Source organism: Gymnogyps californianus, chromosome 11 (assembly GCF_018139145.2).
Source record: "Gymnogyps californianus isolate 813 chromosome 11, ASM1813914v2, whole genome shotgun sequence".
Taxonomy (NCBI): domain Eukaryota; kingdom Metazoa; phylum Chordata; class Aves; order Accipitriformes; family Cathartidae; genus Gymnogyps; species Gymnogyps californianus.
The window spans coordinates 20,719,560-20,739,999 of NC_059481.1; the positions used below are offsets into that span (position 1 = coordinate 20,719,560).

The 20,440-nt window shown below is 43.5% G+C and overlaps 1 protein-coding gene across 2 annotated transcripts in view; it reads left to right on the forward strand.

Annotated features, from left to right (window-relative positions):
* The window catches only part of ALDH1A3 (aldehyde dehydrogenase 1 family member A3), a 34,801-nt gene that overhangs the window by 9,262 nt on the left and 5,099 nt on the right, over nucleotides 1-20,440 (forward strand). Inside the window, exons 3-10 of one of the 2 annotated variants that reach the window (XM_050903116.1) lie at nucleotides 560-700; nucleotides 2,957-3,086; nucleotides 4,787-4,848; nucleotides 7,598-7,726; nucleotides 10,118-10,231; nucleotides 13,329-13,431; nucleotides 14,463-14,647; nucleotides 20,128-20,292. In XM_050903116.1, coding sequence (XP_050759073.1) covers nucleotides 560-700; nucleotides 2,957-3,086; nucleotides 4,787-4,848; nucleotides 7,598-7,726; nucleotides 10,118-10,231; nucleotides 13,329-13,431; nucleotides 14,463-14,647; nucleotides 20,128-20,292 — 1,029 coding nt within the window. The remainder of the gene's footprint in view (nucleotides 1-559; nucleotides 701-2,956; nucleotides 3,087-4,786; nucleotides 4,849-7,597; nucleotides 7,727-10,117; nucleotides 10,232-13,328; nucleotides 13,432-14,462; nucleotides 14,648-20,127; nucleotides 20,293-20,440) is intronic. The other variant, XM_050903117.1, reaches the window with a different exon arrangement.

Below are 20,440 nucleotides of genomic sequence, written 5' to 3' on the forward strand. Positions count from 1 at the left end.
AAGTGTGATCTAGGATCTAAGGGAGCTTTTTTAGTGTCTTAACTGTTACTGGCAGGGGTTCCAGTGGGACTGAATGGTGGGATCTGAGCTGTGATTGTTCCCCTGGATAAAACTGTGATCCCTCTTGTGGGGGACTTTCCTTCCCACACTTCTTCAGAGGAGGATGATTCATGCAGGCTAATGGCCTGTCATGCTTAGGGAAGCTGTAATGGGAACAGAATTGGGATCTTCTTTCTCCATCCTCCCCCAGTGTCACTTACACCATGTATCAGCAGGAACATGATTCTAGATTATTGTATAAACAAACCAGTTGCGTAAAATTACCCTTGAAAGACCCTGTTGGTACTCTGACCCCAAGGTTGTTTACGAGCCCAGGCCAAACCCAAAATTTGTTGCAGGGTTGGGTTCTAATCCAGGAGTAAAATGGAAGTGGTTTTGTTGGACAACTTGGTTTTAGCCACCGCAGCATCATCTGGGAAGCAGCCTGATGGGGTTTCTGTGCCATTGTCCAGCTCCTTCCTTGTAACCTAAGGTTTTCTTGTGTATGTGGCTGCTTTAGCCTGATGTGGATAATGCGGTGGAAGCAGCGAAGGCAGCATTCCAGAGGGGGTCTCCATGGAGACAGATGGATGCCCTAAGCAGAGGACGACTCCTGCACAAGCTGGCTGATCTTCTGGAGCGAGACAGAGTCACCCTGGCAGTAAGTACTGTGATCGGTGAGCAGTGATAAACCAGCAACAGTTGGCTAACTCAGCTCCAACCCTCTGATTTTGCTGCATCCATATCTACCTAATGTTTTTCTTTTCTCTCCCTTTATGAAGGGCAGAAGAGTCCATGCAGGAGTCATGGCTTATCTTCCTCATTCTGCAGGATTATTTTAGGGGTCTTAGAAGAAGGCTGTTTGTTAGTTCTTCTATATAGCTGACTTCTTCAAAACTTTAGCTAGCTATTGAAGTGATTACAGATATTAATACTTAAATTTTCAAAGCAATAAACATATTCTTTCTTAGTTTAACAGTCATCAATATTCATAGCTGTCTCCCAGTTCTTATCTTAAAAAAAAAAACAACCCAAAACAACCAACAAACAAATCCAAAACAAATAACAACAAATAAAAAAAATCCCAAACCACTACAACTGACTCCGTCCTTCTTTATTACAAAAATAGAAGGACAGTTTAATTTCTTTGCAAATTGCTTCCCCTAAAATGGGGGGCTGGAAAGAGAATCTTTCTCTTGCTGGATGTCATCCAAAGTTTAAAATGTGTGTAAGTGGGAACTGTTTCTTTCCCTACTGAATGTACTGGCTCAGGAAAATCTCTTTATAGCCATGAAGCTGCATTAACTTGGACTTCTGCACTGAAGAACTGTTGCTAATGATTCCCTATCCTGTCCTGAAGGAGTCCTTCTGGTGCAGAACAAGGGGAGTAGGACCCAAGCTAAAATGTGCTGCAGTTGGCAGAAGCCTTTAGATTCTATGGGTCTTGGACATCTTTCCAAATCGCACCCACAGATCCTAGCATCTCTCCGCTTAGAGCTGCTGTCAGTCCACATCTAAGATCTTGGACCTGAGCACTCACCAGTTCAATGCTGCACTTTGGCTCTGCTTATCTTCAGGGGAATGGCATTTATGACATTCAGTGCTTTTAGATATGTTTAAGTTCCTGAGCTGATGTCCCACTGAGGTCAGTAGGACTTAACATACATGAGATGTGCTTAGGAGCCTGTACTTGCATGACTGTTTTGAGCTGGGTCTCTTTCTCCAACACAGTGTCTCTTAACCACATGACAGCCTCTAGTTTCAGCAGGACAAAACCAAAAAATCCAGGTCTGAAGGCAGTTCTGGCCAGCAAATAAAAGGGGGGGAAAAAAAAGTGTGTGTGTGAATACACCCTGTTCATTTTCTGCTCACTTTTTGATGTGACTTCAGAGAACCCTCCTTTTTCCATAAACCAGGACACTCATTTCAAGCTTTCTGCTGTCCTTCTGATCTGGGAGGGCTTGTTTGGCATTGTTATTTTCACTGCAGAAAACCAGCCGTAGCTGCCTTGGCTGCATGCTAAGTAATGACTTATAAAAATCAGTTGTTTTAGCAGACGTTCAGAGTGGATAACAATCTTAGTCATTCCAAGGGGAATGTCTGTTTGAGTGCTGTTTGGACCCTAATGTCTGTGGAAGATGACGGGGTATGACTTCATATGTAAACAAAGATGTTTCAATCTACCGAGGGATAGTACTTCCTTTATGGATGTGCTAGCCATTTGTACCAATATCCCATTTAGTGACCTGAGTACAGAACAAAGCATTCACTGAGCTAATGTCCAGAACAGTGAGAAGGACACAGGCCGAGACTGGACTTCATTTATTGCTGCTCAGCATCAGTGCAGCTTTAGTGAAGCAATTTCGCCCTTGCCTTAGTCTCAGCACAGATCTGAGCCCAAAGGTTACTTTACCAGAACTCCATTAAAAATGTGTTTTCTATCATCCTGTGGACAAAAGAGGCTTTTCAGAGGTTGGTTTTAGGGCTATGAAGTAGAAAAAACAGATTTCCAAATAAAAGGAGAGTGGGCCTGACTGATTTCAGTGACACCATCTGGAATCCAGAACATCTGCGTCGGAGGGTCAGTTACGGTGAAGTCATGACACTCACATAATTTCTGACCAGTGCCCCAGACCGCAGCCCTGTATCCCACCCACAGCCACCTTCTGGGGGCTTTCGGAAGATGCGCTTTCATTGCAATCACTGAACAAAGCCAATTCTGTACACACCAGGGTTATTGGCTCTAGTGTCCCTTCTACCTTATTTAACAAGCTCGTTCGTTAACTATAAGGGGAGGGAAGGAAACCCCATGTCTGCAGCATGAGGCAAAATAAAATTGAGAAGGAGTTTCTCTAAAAGCTTTTTTTAAGAAAAAACCATTGACTTGTCTGACAGTGTGTGCAATTTGTTTTTTCAGACTCTGGAAACAATGGACACAGGAAAACCTTTTCTGCAGGCTTATTTCATTGACCTGGAAGGTTGTATAAAAACACTCCGATATTATGCTGGATGGGCTGATAAAATTCAGGGCAGAACTATCCCAGTGGGTAAGTTCCTTCAGATCCAGTTTCAGAGCTGGGAAGCGATCAGGCTTGAGGGGGTGGGAGGGAGGCCTGCTGGGAGGGAGATGCATGGAAAGGCCGGCTTCTGAAAACCTGCAAAAATAGCCTGCATTTCCTTTCTATCTCAGGATGCATTTTAATTCGACGTGTTTCAAGATTTAAACTAATGGGAGAACAAGGTGAATGCCTGGATAGATCTCTGGAAAATAATGGATGGTCTCTTTTGTTGCTTTTTTAAGAGAAACCTTTTTGGTTTTAAATTCAGACTAATTCTTAAAGAAAAAAACCCACACATTATAGGGGAGTTTATTCATTAGGTATCACTGAAATGGATTAAGATGCCAGAGAGTGGAAGGATAGAGGTTTCTGGGGAGAATTGTATGAAGGCAGCAGAGCTTGTGCTGTCCTAGATGCCACAGGGATGTGGCAGAGGGTTGATGTGGAATCCACCAGTGCCTCCCACCTCACTGACGTTCCCGCATCCCTGACAGTGCTGGCTCACAGATGTTTAGAGAGATCGTGTAGTGTTTTTTCTTAACTTTTATTAAAGAGAAAGTCTGAGATGTTGACTCCTCTCAGGAGCCAAAGCACTGAGCTCTTGGAGGGACCCTGTCAAGTTTTCTGACACTTGAAAGAGGTTTTTCAAAATGTTTCCTAGGCTGCAGAGCCAGAGCAGTCACACTGCACTGTTGTGGCAGGGACAGGGAGAACACTTTGGCTCAGCTGTGTAAGTTCAAATATGGTTTTGGGGAGAACAAGTTAAGGCAATGGATGTCCATGTGGCACGATGAGCAATATGGTGTATTTTCAAAATCAGCCTGTTTTGTCCCTGCATGCGGGTGATCACTGAGGCTGTATGAAGGACAGGCACTGCAGACAAAAATTAGTCACCAGAGGAAGGGCTCTGAAGTGCTGAACTAGTTCAGTCTGTGCAGGCAGCAAAGGGAGCAATGTCAATCATATGAACTGAGATCTGTCACCCTCATTCAGAGTAACGTGAAGCTTTGCTTGCCTGGACACTGCTCGTTGTCCTGATTTGAGATCACTTCCAAAAACTGTAATTAGAAATGTTCGTGTTTTCTGTCAGATCTTCCCAATGAAACTAGGTTTTCAGCAAGAATGAATTTGTAAGGAAAATGTCCTTCCTGCTTTCTCTTTGAAAGCGTAATAGCAGTATTTTAAGATGAATGGTATTACTTTAGTCCCAGAGTTTCATCTTTTTGTGATTTCTTACCAGAAGTGCAATTCCTGTTACACTGAATATGATTCCTATACAAAATGGATTTAAAAACTCTCCCCCTCAGGGAGACAAGTGCTTTGCTTCTTTCAATGAGGCACAATCTGAATGAAATTTGTGCTTGCTTTTCAGTGTGGTAGGGAGTTATCCTCCCCTTAGCCTCAACACGGGGAGTTTGCAGAAGGAATTGAACCCCTGGTTTTAAAAGGCTCCACTGTGACCGTGAGCAGTGTTTGGCTTTTGAGCTAACACAAGACCTATTCTCAAATAGATCTTCATCTGCCTGGGGTGTCCCAGAGGCATGAGTTAAGATGAACAGATACAGGGTTCTTTGTCTAATATGGTTTTAGTTCTGTCCCCAACCTGTTAGTGTGCAGTTGTCTTACACTCTTTCTGTAGAAGCAAGGATTTTGACTGTTTTGTCTTCTTTTATTTTTTTGTCTTGCAGATGAAAATTTTGTCTGTTTCACCAGGCATGAACCGATGGGTGTCTGTGGAGCTATAACTCCAGTAAGTAGCAGCAATGGTGCCCTGCATCACCCTTAGAACTGGAGGAAGTACATGTGCACTCCCCATCTTACACTGCAGCCATTTGCTTCCTAGTTAAGTACAGCTGTTCTGCAGGAAACTCCCATCACAGTTGCCTGATGTAGTTTCTTGCTTTACCCCCATGCCAATTGCTCTTGGCAACACAAAGTCCTCTGCAATGGAAGGGTGGGTCTCCTAATCAGATGCTCTGTTCCTCTCTAAGGCTGACACCAGTCACCAGAGACCAGTCAGAGCTCTCTGAACTCTTGCACTGCTGGGACAACCATCTTGTCATTACGTGGGCTAGCTTTTTGCTGCCTAGTGCTGATGCATAGTTTTGAGTTTTAAATCATACCCATTATTAATAACCCCTGGCTGTTCTCTGAGCTTTCTGTGATTAAATCTCACTGAACAGAGTTTTCTTTTCCTTGAGGTCTCATTCTCTGCTGAAGGGACAGTGGGGCTAGTTCTTGGAATACGGCCAGTTTTAGTGTATGTTGCTTGCTCCGTTTAAACAGACAACCAGGAAGACTTTACAGCTGCATGGGAGACATAGTTTGTTCCTGTCTGGTTGTAAAATGCTTTGAACATGGTATCCTACAGGCCATGAGGCAAATGGTGGTGTGCCAAGACTCTCTGTTTGGATACTTGGATCAATAAGAGTCCATAGAAGATTTTTACCTTTGGGATAAGGTTATACAAGAGACTGAAAGAAATGCATGTGGGGTATTGGATTTGCTGGACCCTGGGAACACCAGGTCTGGACCAGTTCCCAAAGATACCTGGAGAAATTTTGCTTTTGCCTTCAGCAGGACTGAGCTTATATCCCCAGTGATAAGATGGTACGGTCTACTTAGCAATGTCAGGGTGAAGCAAAGTGGGAGATGGTCGATACTAGTTATCAGACGTTTAGCTTGATGACTTCTGCACAGCTTTTCTGGCTGACCAAGCAATGTGATTGCTCGTGAGCAACTAGAATTTATGACTTAAGATCAAAACATCAGGTTCCTCACATTGATCACCAATTAAAAGGTATCTCCCTGTCACACTCAGCCACCTTTGGCACTCAGCAATGCTTTGGAAACTATCCCTTTAAAAGCCTACATGTAGGATGTGTTGGAAGGCCACTATAAGGGGACATAGTGGGACTTCTAATATTTCAGGTTGACCCTACATCAGCAATAAATACAATAGAAAGTACAGAACCAAATTTGACTCAAGTTCAATGCTGTGTTTGTAAAAAAGATGATTGGGGTCAACAAAACCACATCTGTCTTCCGTTTACTTAGAACAAATCCCCTTCAATTTTTTTCCCAGTTTGATCTCTAACACCAACAGTCTGTGGGTTTGTATATTCCTACTTCATTTAAGGAGATTCTGTCACTATTCTGCATATGTCTCCCTAGACCAATTAACAGTCTTCCCTTTTTCCTGTGGCTTGACTATATTTAAACCAATGTTCTTAGCAAGGGAAGTTCTTAGAAAGTGCAGCATATGACTGAACTTTATCCCAAGGTGATGTCGTGAGGCAGCCCTGGAGTCCTTTACTGTTACTTTCACCAGCCATTCTGCAATGGGAAGCTCCTAATGGAGTTATGTCATGCTCTGAAAGTGTAGACAAGTAGTGTAGATGTAGATGGCTCAAGCTGCAAAGTCAGGCCTTCAAGAAGGCTTAGGAGAAAAAGACAAATGGGCAAATCATGGGATCTGGCCATTGGAGAAGATCACCGAAAGGAAACAGGTCTGGGAGAGAGGGAGAGGCAAGTTGAAGAATAGCACATTAGACTAAATTCTGCTTTGTCTCCGGGCTGCTGGGTTAGAACAGAGCTCATCTCTTAAAAGCTACACTGCTAATTTATTTGTAAGTGTGAATTTGTGGATTCCTAACATATTTGGCTTCTTTGTTGATAGCTGAAGGCCCTTGGCTTGAGTCTTGACAAGAAGTCCCCTTACTGTTGGCCTGCTTCCATCATCCCTAAAGCAGCATTAATTATTTTTAATGAAGAAATCCTTTCTGCTGCCAAATGACCTTTCTGAGATTCAGTGTGAGCTAGATTTTCCACTTCTTGCTTAGGCTCCAAGATCTACAAATACACATGACCATGAAAGAGATTAGCACAGAGGAAACTGATGTGGACTGGTTCCTAATTCCAAATAAGAAAACTAATTGGAAAGGAGCAATTTACAATTTGAAGGGAGTATAAGACCTCCCCTGGATTTCCATGACTGAACAACCCACTGCAGTTTCCTAGTTATAAACCTGGAATTGAATGATATTGTATAACTCCTAACTTACTCAGCCAATACCTAACACAGAAAAATGAGTCTGTTTCAGTGAGATTACAGCACCCTGTAATTCCCCCACATAAGGGTGCTGTACCAAAATGATGCATCAGGACACTGCCTCCAACACAATTTCTGTGAACAGCCAAAATCCTATACAAAGTGTGATCAAACTCCTATAAAGAATGAGGTCACATCATGCAGAGGTTTGTCCAACTTACAGGATTAGCTTGAAGACTGCCAGCAATATTTGGGATCTCAGGGGGAAATCAAGGAAGTTATACTCCGTAGTCCAAGCAAACACAGTATTGTAAGCAGACGCTTCTCTTTGTGGCTGTCCTCCCAGTTGCTTCTTTCTCCCTGAGCTGTGTGAAGGTGGGGAAAATCCTGTGTGGAAGTGAGCAGGTGACTGTGCTGGGCTGATCTGACCAGCTTTGTGTTCTTGCAGTGGAACTTCCCATTGCTAATGCTGGTTTGGAAGATGGCACCAGCGCTGTGCTGTGGAAACACTTTGGTTATTAAGCCAGCTGAACAAACTCCTCTCACGTCGCTGTACATTGGCTCGCTGATCAAGGAGGTAAGGAAATCTGAACATCCTGTCTAGGTACTGTTCTTTTAAGGTCGTAAGCAAGACTGTATTTTGAATTGGCTGTGCAAGTTTTTAGGTTTTAAAGATGTTAAAGCCTCACAGAGGAAAGTGAGAACAACCTCTGTCTTCAGCCTTTTCTTACAAAGGCCTTCATGACTGGCAGTGGCTGGCTGGGAGGTAGCAAAGATGACAAAACCTGTAGGTTTTTCTCCTTTCTCGGGAAGCAGCAGAGAGAAAAAATTGTGCTTTTATTCTTCTGCCTTGTCTTCCCCTCTCCCGAATGAGGGAAAGACTACAGCTCAGTTTTATTCGACAATGGGACAAAAAAGAGTGTGATTAGACAGCAGTGTTGTGTTTGTACCATTTTTAAGTGGGATAATTCAACCACGACAGAGTGCCATGGGAAACAATTCTTCATAGTTTCTGCGGTTCATAGAACAATTTAGCTATGTCTGGCCTTTAAAGCCAACTTGATACTGACATAAAGGGAAGATCATAGGTTGGGATTTCAAAATGTTGGTTTCGGGCTTGTCAGGTAGGATCTCAGGGGCCCTCGGATCTATTAATCATACAGAGGTGGTGGGAGGTGCACAGTACCTTCCAGGACTGGTCAGTACGTCAGCTTCCTATATCTACGTATGTGACTAATTGCGAGGAAAACTAAAAGGATTGTAGATATGCTTTTGCCTCTCAGCTGGAAAAGTCTGTTTGTTAGGCTCAGTCTAATGATAATGATGATTTTGTCTGTTCTTGGCTTAGCCTGGGAGAAAATAGAAGGATGCATTAATAATTGACACTTAGGGCTCCTCCGTTAGGAAAGGCAGTGCAAAAATACTACCAGTTAAGTATCTCCTGCAGTTAATTGACTTACTAAGATGACACAGGACGAGTGAGCATAGGGTGCAGTTTTCATAACTTCTAGTTGGCCCTGCCACAGCACTGCTTTTTTCACTCTGACATAGAGCTCCCCAAACAGGCATAGCATTCCCCCCCAAAAAACACTCAGTTCTGGTGAAATTCTAAGCTGCCTGTTTCTCACAGTTGTCCTTCAAGGCAGAAGTGTAATTAGAGCAGAATAATTTTATTTGAAGATGCTCCTTTCTCCACCCAAAATTAGCTAAATTCTTTGCAGTTTTTCAGAAGAATAAGTTAAACTTTTTTTTTTTTAACCTTTAAAAGGACGCGGAAGATGTTAACACACAAGCAGAGCTATGTGTTAGGTTCAATGAAATAATTTTGGGCCAACCAAAATGTTTTGACTTTCATTTTTGCTGAAAAACAGAAAAAACTTTTTGGCTCAGGATGACCTGAACCAATTTTTTGCTTCCTTGTGGCTTTGCTGCTGACTCCAAACACCATTACTTGCACAGTTTGACATGCAGTATTTTCTTGAAAACTCATTAGCCAAGATGCAAACTCTATTAAACTCACTTTTATCATTGTCACATCCATAGAAGAAATCAGACTGCCCTTCCAATTTATGAAAAGAAAAAATAGGAAAAAAAAATCTTACAAGATAATTTTTTGCAAGATAGCACATGAGCAATTACTTCCATTTTTTCTGATTAGGAAGGAGCTTTGCATTTATTGAGATTTTATATTAAAAAGCCACAAGAAATGAAGTGAACGTTTAATATCCTGCAATTCCATTGTTAGAAATTGCAGAGAAAACAACCTTGTGCAATCAGTAGTAGGGGAGGGCTAACCTAGAAGAGCATAATCCTTGAAACTCTTGTTTCAGGAAGTAAAAACAGACCAGTAAGTCCCGCACTTCTCCTGGCACTAGAATTTCACCTAAAGTTTTGCCATTTGTCTCTTTTGGCAAAATTACTAGTTGGCTAATCTAGGTTGTAGATGTGGTGGAAACTGGCATAAGTCTGTTACCATCTGCTCTTGTATTCCTGTTTTATTAGCCCCATCATCTAGTGAGTTTTTACTGACTTCTTAATCCTTCTGACCTCTGAAGAACCACAAATGTCAACCTTTGTTCAAAACAAACTTTCATTCAGTTACCCCTTGGCTCCAGCTGCACAGCAGTAGCTGGGGGCCAAGTTTGGCCAAAAGACTCACTCTCTTTTGACTTGAAACTGGGACTCCTCCAAGAATTCTTACTGAAACTTGGCATTTCCTAAGCATGGCTGTTACTTTCACCCACGTCTACTCCAGCTGGTAGCACACAGCCATGTTACTGGAAAGTCTGGAAAACAGTGATGTATCTGGTATGGGCTCCTTGTCTGCAACTTGCAGTTCTTAATTGCGAGGAATATAGTGCAACTAATTCAAGCTTCCTGAGAACTGAACTGCACTCTCAGGAGTGCAGATCAGGTCCAGAGTGCTCAAAATCTCTTTCTACAGAGCTGTATTTAACCTCTGTTTTAGGTGGGTTTCCCTCCAGGTGTGGTGAACATTGTGCCAGGCTACGGCCCCACAGCTGGAGCTGCTATTTCTACCCATCACAGCATTGATAAAATTGCTTTTACTGGATCAACAAAGGTAGGTGATGGATTTCGCATAAAACACCTGCTGTTCCTCTTTGCATTCTCTTCTAAAACTGTCATCCACGTAAGACTGGACCAATGAAATGTCAGTGATTTCTGTGTAGCCAACACCGTTTTCCGTCACATTCCATGTGACAGGATTTCTCAGAAGTGTTTGGGATTTGTCTAATTCAGGTCCTTGTGCGTGTGATAATCCCACATCTCTGAACACTGGGTTTTGCCAAACCGCCACATTTCTGTAAGAACTGTATGTAATAGATGCTCTGACATAAGGTAAGACACTCTACAGGAGAGGCTGGCAGTGACTTAACATCATGTCATTGACCTGATGGAGCTTCTGGGCAAGTTTGCCTGCCAGTCCTGCCCTGCAAGCATGTGCAACTGGAAAACATGTCAGTCAGAGCCCTGAACAATTCTTCCTTGGCTTTAGTTACCTCTGAGGAACTAGGACTTAAATAAAAACATGGCCCCGTGCCCGAGGCTTCCTCTGCTGACGTGGATGGGATTAACATTTGAGCTTCTTTTGAGACCTGCACAGTAAGACACCTTCTATTCAGTTTTTTCCTGTAAATAACTACAGCAGCCTTGCTTAGGAGAGGGGTGGAAGCGAGATCTCTGCACTATCAGACACCTACAGCCGTCCTCTTGTGTACCTACATGGGGGAGAGGAGCGCATGGCTTGGCCTAGTCCACGGAATTGAGCACAGCTGTGGCATGCAGACAAATTTGTCTCCAGTAATCACTGCTGCAAATCCTCAAACAAAAGCTTGCTTAGAAATGTGAATGTTTTTCCACTCACTGCTCTAGATTTTTCTTGCAATATATACGCACCCCCTGAAGAGGGGCAGTGTCCAAAGAATGGAAATGCTGACACCAATGGATGCAGTTGAGGCAAATAGAGTCTCTTCACTTTTATTTCCTTAAGTAACATTATTCTTGTTGAGCATTTGCCAAATTCATCCATTCTTATACCTATCCCCATAATTGCAGAGTGTAATCTAATTGCATAATGATGACAAACTACCTTGAATGGTATTCTTGGTCGGTAAAGGTAACTCACTGAACACTCAAAAGCTGCTGAATTTAACAACAGTACCATCTAGTGGCTTTGTGTCCATGCTAACTGCTTTGCTTATCCCATAGGAGAAGGTGTGTTAAGCCTCCGTTTCTGTATAGGGATCATGGGAACAAACACGAACGCAATAAAGTAAAAGTTCACAATGAGCTTTTACTCTCTTGATAGTTGGTCTAATCTAGGACTTTACCCAGTTACATGCTTCTCTCCAAATCCTAGATCAGAAACTTTTAGCCCAGATGAGATGCTGGCTGTGTGAAAACAATAGAGCTTATAGACTCATCCAGCCCACATGGATCTGTTTGGGTTTTTAATGAAAAAGGAGTATCCGGTGGATTAGGGGCAGAAGGAAAATCTCAGCTGCTGGAGCCTGTAGGCAAAAAACTCCTATAGACACTGTGCTTGTCTTCCTAATCCATGGGTGTGCAGGAAACACCGAGGGAGACAGATTCTTTGCTAATGCGTGTGTAATTTAGAAGTGTTTTCTTCCCCCTCCACCCATCTGTGAGTTCAGCTGAATCTCTGCAGTATTTGCAGCATAATGCTACTGTTTCTGAGCCAGGAAGTGAAGCTAATTCAAAATACATTTTGACTTAGTTTTTAAGCCCGAGCTTGGGCTCAGTGCCAGCCTGGAAATACTGATCTTAAACTCCATGAGAATTTTCCCATCTAGATTTCTTCCTTTCCCTTAGTTTATTAACTTACTCCTCTTCGGCCAGCTAGCTTGTAGTAATGCCTCTTGCGAAGCTATGTGTATCTGCAGCACGATGCATCACTTATTTCTGCTGTCTCTAGGACTAGGCTGCTGAGCGACGAGAGGTGATCTGTACTGCTAGGTTCAGGAGTCTTGCTCAAGTTACAAAGGCAAACCATGAGAAATGCAGACCTATAACTGCCAGCCAGCTGCCCCATGCTTTCCTTGCTCACAGCTCCACTCCAGGGCAACAGTATTTTAGGCAGAAATGAAGTTAAGATTGCCATGAGCAAAGGTAAAATACAAGAAAACCAGTTACAAAATGAGACAATTCAAATATAAGGTCACACTTAAAAAAAACCCTGCTTTAACAATTGAAGCTCCTGAATAGTTTTAACTCGTACTGTTTCTAACAAAATTGGATTACTAAATGATTCTGATGCTTGATTTATGCTCTTCTTGTGAGGAATTCCATTTTTTAAAATGGAAAGAGAAATTGCTGTTTTGGTGTTACCAGTATAAAAAAGAAATAGCACAGTCAGTCAGAATTTGGGGAGAACATTTGAAATTAAAGAATTTTTCTGGGGGAAAAAAAAGCTTAGTTTGACATTACTTTGATTAAATTCTGGAAGCAGAGTAAATCCTTCCCTTCAGGAGAGGGTGGCCAGATAAATTCCACCAGATGGTCAGAGCAGGTTCCTGGGCAGAAAGTGCCACAGCAGAGCTAGCCAGAGTTTGTCTGTTGACATCCTCAGGTATTACCTTGGAAGGAACATTTCTCAGCTACTCTTGTGTGTGGAGCAGCTCAGCCTAAACTGTCAGAAAGAAGTAGTTTTCTCCTAAATGTCAAAATCTCTGCATGGCTTTCTGGTATGGGAGTGGTAACAGATAGGAACAGTGAGTTGTTACCATTGCCTTGGCAAGATCTACTCTAAGAAGTTGAATTCCCAATTTTTAAAACTAAAACTCATAAACCTTGGAGCCCCATTGATTGCCAGTGTTGCTCACTAGCTTGTACTGGGTGGGAAATGCCTTGTTCTGTAGCTGTGGGTAGCAGATAACTTCAGCATGCAGTTCCTGTAGCTCTCCCATATAGCCCACCCTTTCAGATCTACCTAAACCAAACATTAATTCTGGGGCTGGTTTTGACCCAACACATCACAGCAGGAGGAAACTCAAACCATTTAAGAGTGCTATCTCTGACTTCTACCTGCTTCAGCCACCCACCAGGCTCTTCTACCCTTGTTAGCATCACACTTGACACTCTGAGTTAAGACTTTCAGGGGAAACAGCTCATGTCCTCTTTGTGTCTCAATGCTACAGGTTGGAAAACTGATCAAGGAAGCTGCTTCTAAAAGCAACCTCAAAAGGGTGACATTAGAGCTTGGAGGGAAAAACCCCTGCATTGTGTGTGCAGATGCAGACTGTAAGTATTGGCTGCTGTGTTTATTTGCTGTAAGGCACTATGAGTGTGGTGCTTTTTGTCTGTCTCTGCTGCCCTTTGGCAGCTAGCAGGGCTAGTGTTTGCCACTGTATCCACCACAAAGGCTGGAGGAAACCTCTGTCCCAGAGCAGGATGCAGTTCTGCTTTGCTGGAGCTCTCGCCCAGCACAGGGACCATTTCCACGGCAAATGAGCAGACCTTTATACCATTGCCTTCCCTAGGGATGGCTGCAGTTGCAGATAAATCTTGCATTTGTGCATTTCTGCTGTTGTAGTGCTTTCTTTTTGGTTGGCAGTACTGCAGAGCTTGAGCCAAGCAGTGGGGAAAGCAGTTTTCTAAAATGCAGCCCCTCTGCAGGCATTGCTATGACAGGAGAGTTTCGTAAGACCTGATCTAATCCAGCCTTCACCTCTATCCTGGGGGTCTGCAGGACTCATTTTGCATGTTCCGTTGTGACTTTGTTGCATTAGTGAGTAGTGCTAGGAGATATGTGTAACCTGTGACCACCAAAGTGGTTGGAAAATCCCATTTGGCTTGGGGAAAACACTCTCCACTTTCCTGCACAGTACAGCAGAGGTTGAAAGCCAGAGGTATTTGTGCCATCTGATAATAGTGAGCATTGCTCACATAGTCCAAGGAAAGGCACACTGCTTTCTAAACAATCACTACTGAAACTAGTCTTCAGGAACCAATGCATGGTATCTAGGAATCCACATCTGAATTCCCACAGCAAGAAAAACTGGTTACTGCCCTCAGTGAGTCCTTGTGGAAGAAAATATCAGGAGCTATGGCAAACCAGACCTTGAGACAAAAGGCAGGAAGGGAGGTGGAAATAATAAGAGATCTGGTTTGGGGGCAGTATGAGGCCTTGTGAGTGCCTTCAATGGGTGTGGACCGTTGTCAGCATTTTGTAAGGAGGCTTTCAAAAAAGAAAGGAAAAAACAAGTCTGGAAACACTGGAAGGCTGAAACTATGCATGTGGTAACACTTTTCCCTCCTGGGCCATGTTGCAGTGGACTTGGCAGTGGAATGTGCCCATCAAGGCGTGTTCTTCAATCAAGGGCAGTGCTGCACGGCTGCCTCACGAGTGTTTGTGGAGGAGCAGATATATCCGGAGTTTGTCAAGCGTAGCGTGGAATATGCCAAGAAGCGACTCGTTGGAGACCCCTTTGATGCCAGAACTGAACAAGGGCCCCAGGTAACTGTGCGCCTGAGAAGAGTTGTTGTTTGGTTTTTGGTTGTGTTTGTATTTAATTTTCCTTGTGTAAATATTATCCTTACGAATATGGTCCCAGCAGAAGTGCCGAGGGGTGAGTAATGTATCATGGCTTTATTTTTCTCTCTATTTTAAATATCAATTAATCACGACTGTTGAAATGTTATGTTGTAATTTTTTTAAACACAAATGTATTTAATTCACTTCTTATCCAGCTTTATGGAAGGGGCTGTCTCCCTGGTACAGTAATACAAAGCATGTTGCAGCGAGCAATAGTAATGCACAGAAGAGTGCAGCTGTGGAAACGGCCATTCAGCTACTTGGCTGTGTTGGTGATGACAAGCAGTTAGAGCCCAGGGACTCCTGAGTCCCCACTTTCCCTCTCTTCCTCTGCTCCCTTTCTCATCCTTTGGAGAAGTTTCAGCTGAATTAGGAGGAAGAACCATGCCAAGCTGCTGTCATGACCAGCCTCGTCAATGCTTCCAGAGCCTTCCTCTTATTTTTTCCTTCCAAAGCAATCTGAGCTGTGGTGGAGACCTCTGGAGGAGGAGGATCCTTGGGTCAGATGTTCTAACAGGGCCACTGTTTGCTACCAAAAATAAAGGGGGAATCCCAGAAATCTATAGCCTAGGCCTCCTGTTCTCAATACTACATTGTGAGTTTTTCTTCCGTGATGCTATATAGGATCTCTCAGACAAGGGATGGCTGTGAGGACATCTGCCTCCCCTTATCTGGATCTAGGCCCATTTACACGATTCATGCATGGCAAAACCTCATTGCATGGGGAATGAGATGATGTACATCCCCTGTTCATGCTGGGGCGACATCTATCCCTGTAACTTGCCTAGAAAGAGATTTCAAACTGCTCAGCAGTCTTAGGAAAATAATCCCATGCTGGAACTTGTTTCAGCAGAGATGAGCTGACGCTCAAACCGTTTCAAGGTCTTCTTTTACCTTCTGTTAAGGGCTGTCAGCTTTTCAGGTTTGTTTGTTATTTGCTTTTTGGGTTTGGTTTTTTTTTTAATATAACATCATCCTAAACCTTATCCAGCAGTAGCAGTAAGTGAGCTGCATTTATAGTTAGTCCCGTCAGGACCATGTTCACCTGGCTGCTCTGACAGAGGTCATTGATTTCATGAGAACAGCCCCTGAAATCATAGGGAGTAGTTGTGAGGTTTTAAAGGGTGAAACACTGCAGTGAGCAGAACATGTAGAACTGGGCTGCTTATTTCAGTTCATCCATGCTCCCAGCTCTTGCCAGGCTGTCAGAGCACTTCCCAGTGAGCACTATGGCAGAGCAGCATCCTCTGGTATCACTGCTGTGGCTTAAGGGAGACTCTTTGCATACAGAGCTATAATTAAGGGTAACAGTAAGTTGAAATAGCAGCATCTGGTCAGGTTTTAAATATGGCCCATCTGTCCTCTTTCCCTGTTCTGGCTTACCTGTTACACTTGTAGCTGGGAGAGATGGCACACCCACACACACCTGAACTGTGCATGCAACTGTCAAGCCCAAGATGGGAAGGTGTTGAGAGAGTGGGAGGAAACTGTTAATCTCAAAGCTTTCACGTGGCTGCCAGTGCAAAGGAACAACCACTTCCTCTGCAGCTATGGTTGCTCGCTCTCTGGAGCCTATGCTGTAAGATGCAACACGTAGAAATTCAAGCAGAAGAGAGAAATGATGTAGTGTCACAAGGGCTTAAAATACCTTCAAAAGTAGCAAAGATTCACACCTGCCCACAAGTTACTGTTCAAATATGAAGCTTCCAGATCAAATTTTTCCTCTGTTCCTGAAGTAACCTGCTCTGCTGTGAGAGTTTTTTTTATCTTGAACCGATGGATAAGGGAAAAATCACCAGGAAAAATAATCTGTCTTCCTCTTCTCCTTCATCTCTCCCTGTCAGGCCTCAGTTGCTTCAGATCCAGGTTGTTGCTTTCATTCTCCTGTGTGGGTCAGGGTGAACAGACACAACAGCATTACAAAAATGGCCACATGCTGCTGTGTACACCCCGTTCTGGGATGATCACTGGCTTAGAAGCCAACAGTGGGAAGGAGTTGGAGCCAGCCCTTAGGCTGACAGTGGTTGTAGCCCATGATCTTTTTGGTCCTACATCAGCTCCAAGTGCTTGTAGCCAGACAACAGGACCTGCAACTTACACAGAGTTCAGAAAGTGTAAAATAGGAGAGCCTCTGCAGTCTAGACTTTGAGCTAGTGCTCCGTGAAACCAAGCCGCACCATGGCTGAGCATAGTGCCCTAAGTAGCTGCTGAGACAACCTGGTGCAGGACAGCATGGGGTGACAGACAATACTGTTCCACAAGAACTTAAAGTTGACGTAAGCTAGTCCTGGAAAAGTGGTCCTGTGTGCAGCTGTTTGTTCCTATATTGCACTGCACCTATGAACTAGATTGGGGAACTGGCTGATTCAGGTCTAATCCAGTCTTTTTGGAAGTGAGGAAGAAAGGTTTTACTCAGGTCAGTTCCCTGATATGGATTACTGTGCACTGGCACGGATGCTTATGGCATGGGTGTGGGGAAAAGACTGTGTCACCTGCAGTATTGGGTTATGCTGATATAAACTGCACTGCTCCGATCAAAATTAGGTCAAATTTAAACAGTATTGAATTTAAACAGAAATGAGGCAAACTTCTGATGAGACTTCTCCAAAACTCACATGTGTCTGACTCTGTTGGCTGGCTGGAATTCAAAGGACTCCACAAGAAACCTGAGGGGGTGATCAGGACTGTTTGAGTAGAGTGCCAACCTCAACTGCAGACCAAGGGCATTTTTTAGCTTTGGATTCCTGTGAGCTGTATCACAGGAAGGAATAAAGTAAATCTGCACAGATGGCAAACTGGTTAACCAGTGCATTGTGAACAATTGTGAACAGCAGACTGCATTAGATGAGACTAACGTCCTGGTGGACTAGAATAGGGATTAGATTAGAACAAGACTAGACTAGTTTTGTTATTGTAGAACCCCAAATTCTGGGATTTGTAGACTAGAAGACCTGGCCTACAGGAATAAAATAAGCACTAAGGCTGCCTCGTGGCACTTGCTAGCCGGTAGTTATTCAGCCCAAAACCTATTGTTTGATTTTTAAGATGGTGAATATTTTCCTTAGACTGTAGACATTTGTGTACTTTAGGATTAAAGCGTGAAAGTAAAATACGTAAGTAGAAAGAGCCTGTGTCCAAGAGTCTGTTGGACACAGTTGTGGGGTTATTCTGTAGGGTTACAAATGCTGGGTTTGGAAAAGGAAAAACTGCTCCTTGCAGTCTTGACTTAAATGAAGCAAGACATAAAGATTTGGGGGTTCTCAGATTTTCAGCATTGCAGTGATCCTTAGAAGCCGCCTTCTCTTTTGAATCAGATGGACAAATAGTAGAATTTGCTCTACCAGATCATGTGTTTTTAATAGAAGTGAATGCTCGAACCATAAATAATAGTGGAGTAGGGGACAGAATTTAAACAAGCATTGCAAGCTCTAGTTACAATGACAAACAGTTCCACCCTTACATGTCATTTTTACAAATGTTTTCTTTCCCCAGTGTCTTTTCATCTAACTATAGTTTGCCTTGCAACAAGTTACAGCTGTATAAATATCCTTGTTTTGTTTTCTGTGATGTGAAGTGGATGAACTGGATTGGTCTGGATCACAGACATGCCAGGATGGAAAGCACTTGCAGATATTTTCAAATTATTTACATTTGGCAACTAAGCAACCAGACAAATAGACAATATGTGTGACACCTGCCAAACTTACTATGTGACACTCTGTATCCTACATGAGGGCACACATTTCCTCGTGCAGTAGCATGTATCAAGTGTTTTCTTGGGTAGCATCTTAACACGAGAGAACGTGAGCACTTAGTACAAGCTGTCCACAGTGCATGTGATACGCACATCTGTGTGGCAGGAGATGTGCTGTTCTCTGTTTTTGCTGTGTACCAGAAGTACCTCAAGGACACCCTCCTGAAGCTTTGATATTTGTCTAAAAGCATGAAAACTTGGATTGCGTGTGGCCAGGATTAACTAGGGACAGGATATAGTCTGTAATCTGGAGGAGTCGAGTGTGGAACACTCCATGTAAACAGTCCCAACTGGCAACTGGCCCTGGTGAAATAAAAACAGATGCCTAGGGAGGGATATTGAACCAGTACAAGCATCTGGAGATACCTGGCATTCCGAATAACATCCCAGTGTGCCAGGGCACCTTGAACCAGTGGGTGGAGTCTTTTATTTAATCACCTCAATTAATTTTTTGAGTTTTTTGTTCGTTTTACTTTTTTTAAGCATCTCCGTAAGTCTTTTACCATCTGCACCGTGCTGTGATGAGGTGTTTCATTGCTTAATTATGCATCATGCGAATAGCCACATCTGTTTGTTTGAAACCTGACAGTACCTGCAGTGCACTGCTGCACTTGGAGCACAAAAGAAGGATCAGTACTGATCAGAAGTGCTGTGGGCTTCTGCACCTCTTCCCAGCACATGACCCACTGTGCTTTTGGAGTCCGTCTTGTCTCCTCCAAGTCCTGGTGCAGGGCTGCACAGCTGTGCCACTTCAGTGTCCTGTAACTGGACTGGCCTTTCCCCACCTTGACTGAAACCCCTAGTTTAAAGGCTAGTAACACAACAGTACTCGCTATTTGAGATTACTGCATATTTAGGTGTGGGTGGGGAGGAGTTAGACAAGGTTGGTAGTTAAAAGTGAGGAGATGGCTCCCAGTCCAGAGAACCAAAAAATGCTGGGATGATACTAGTTTCTAAGATCCGTGAAAGGTGATTCTGATTTTAAAAGTACGGCTTCAGTGCAGTTCTGAAGTCACCCCACTAATAGGGCTTATTTCTGAGGCTGTTCATATAGCGTGCGTGTGTGGAAAGAGATGGAGGCAGAGCTCGCTGGGTTCTTCCAGCTGGGGACAGATAGCTGTGGGTGAAGCTGCACATTACAGCAAAGTCGACTTAATAGTTTATATACCCCGATTCTCCCTCCCTTGCACTGATTCTGTTGCTGGTCAGATCCCTTGCTGAGCTGACTGAGGTTGCTAGCCCAGCAAACCCCATCTCAGGCTGTTCTCATGGTGCTGCTGAGCTAAATCAGTGCATGGAGAAGGTCAGTAAGTCCCAGAGCTGGAGTGAGGTGAGCCACGGGAGTGCATGTCTGGGATGTGGAGGAAGGGGAAGCGGGAGACCCCCTCCATGTGGCAGCAAACTACTAGATCAGATTAAACTATCACATTAGCTTCACCTTCTGTTTTCTGTGGCTCAGGGCTATGCTCATGTCCTGTCTTTCAGCCTGCTTATTGCCTGACTGCAGCGTCATAGAATGAGATGTAAACTTACCTGGTCTGACAGTGCCCTGCCAATGTGCCCCTGGGCCACATACCATGACTCCGGTCTCTGGAACAGTGATAATAAAGGCGCTGCTGTCTGTTTCTTTTCTTTTTGTGTCTGACAGATTGACCAAAAACAGTTTGATAAAATCCTGGAGCTGATAGAAAGTGGGAAGAAGGAAGGGGCTAAGCTGGAGTGTGGGGGTCTTGCCATTGAAGACAGAGGCCTGTTTATAAAACCCACTGTGTTTTCGGAGGTCACTGACAACATGCGTATTGCCAAAGAAGAGGTACAGTACAAGTCACCTGAACCTTTATATGCATTTACTACTGTAAATGGGAAAGAAAAGAGATATGGTCATGGTTTGAAGTGAAAACCTGAGAGGAGAATAGAAATTTCACTTATTTCACTTATTTCAGTGTCCTAACAACTGCCTA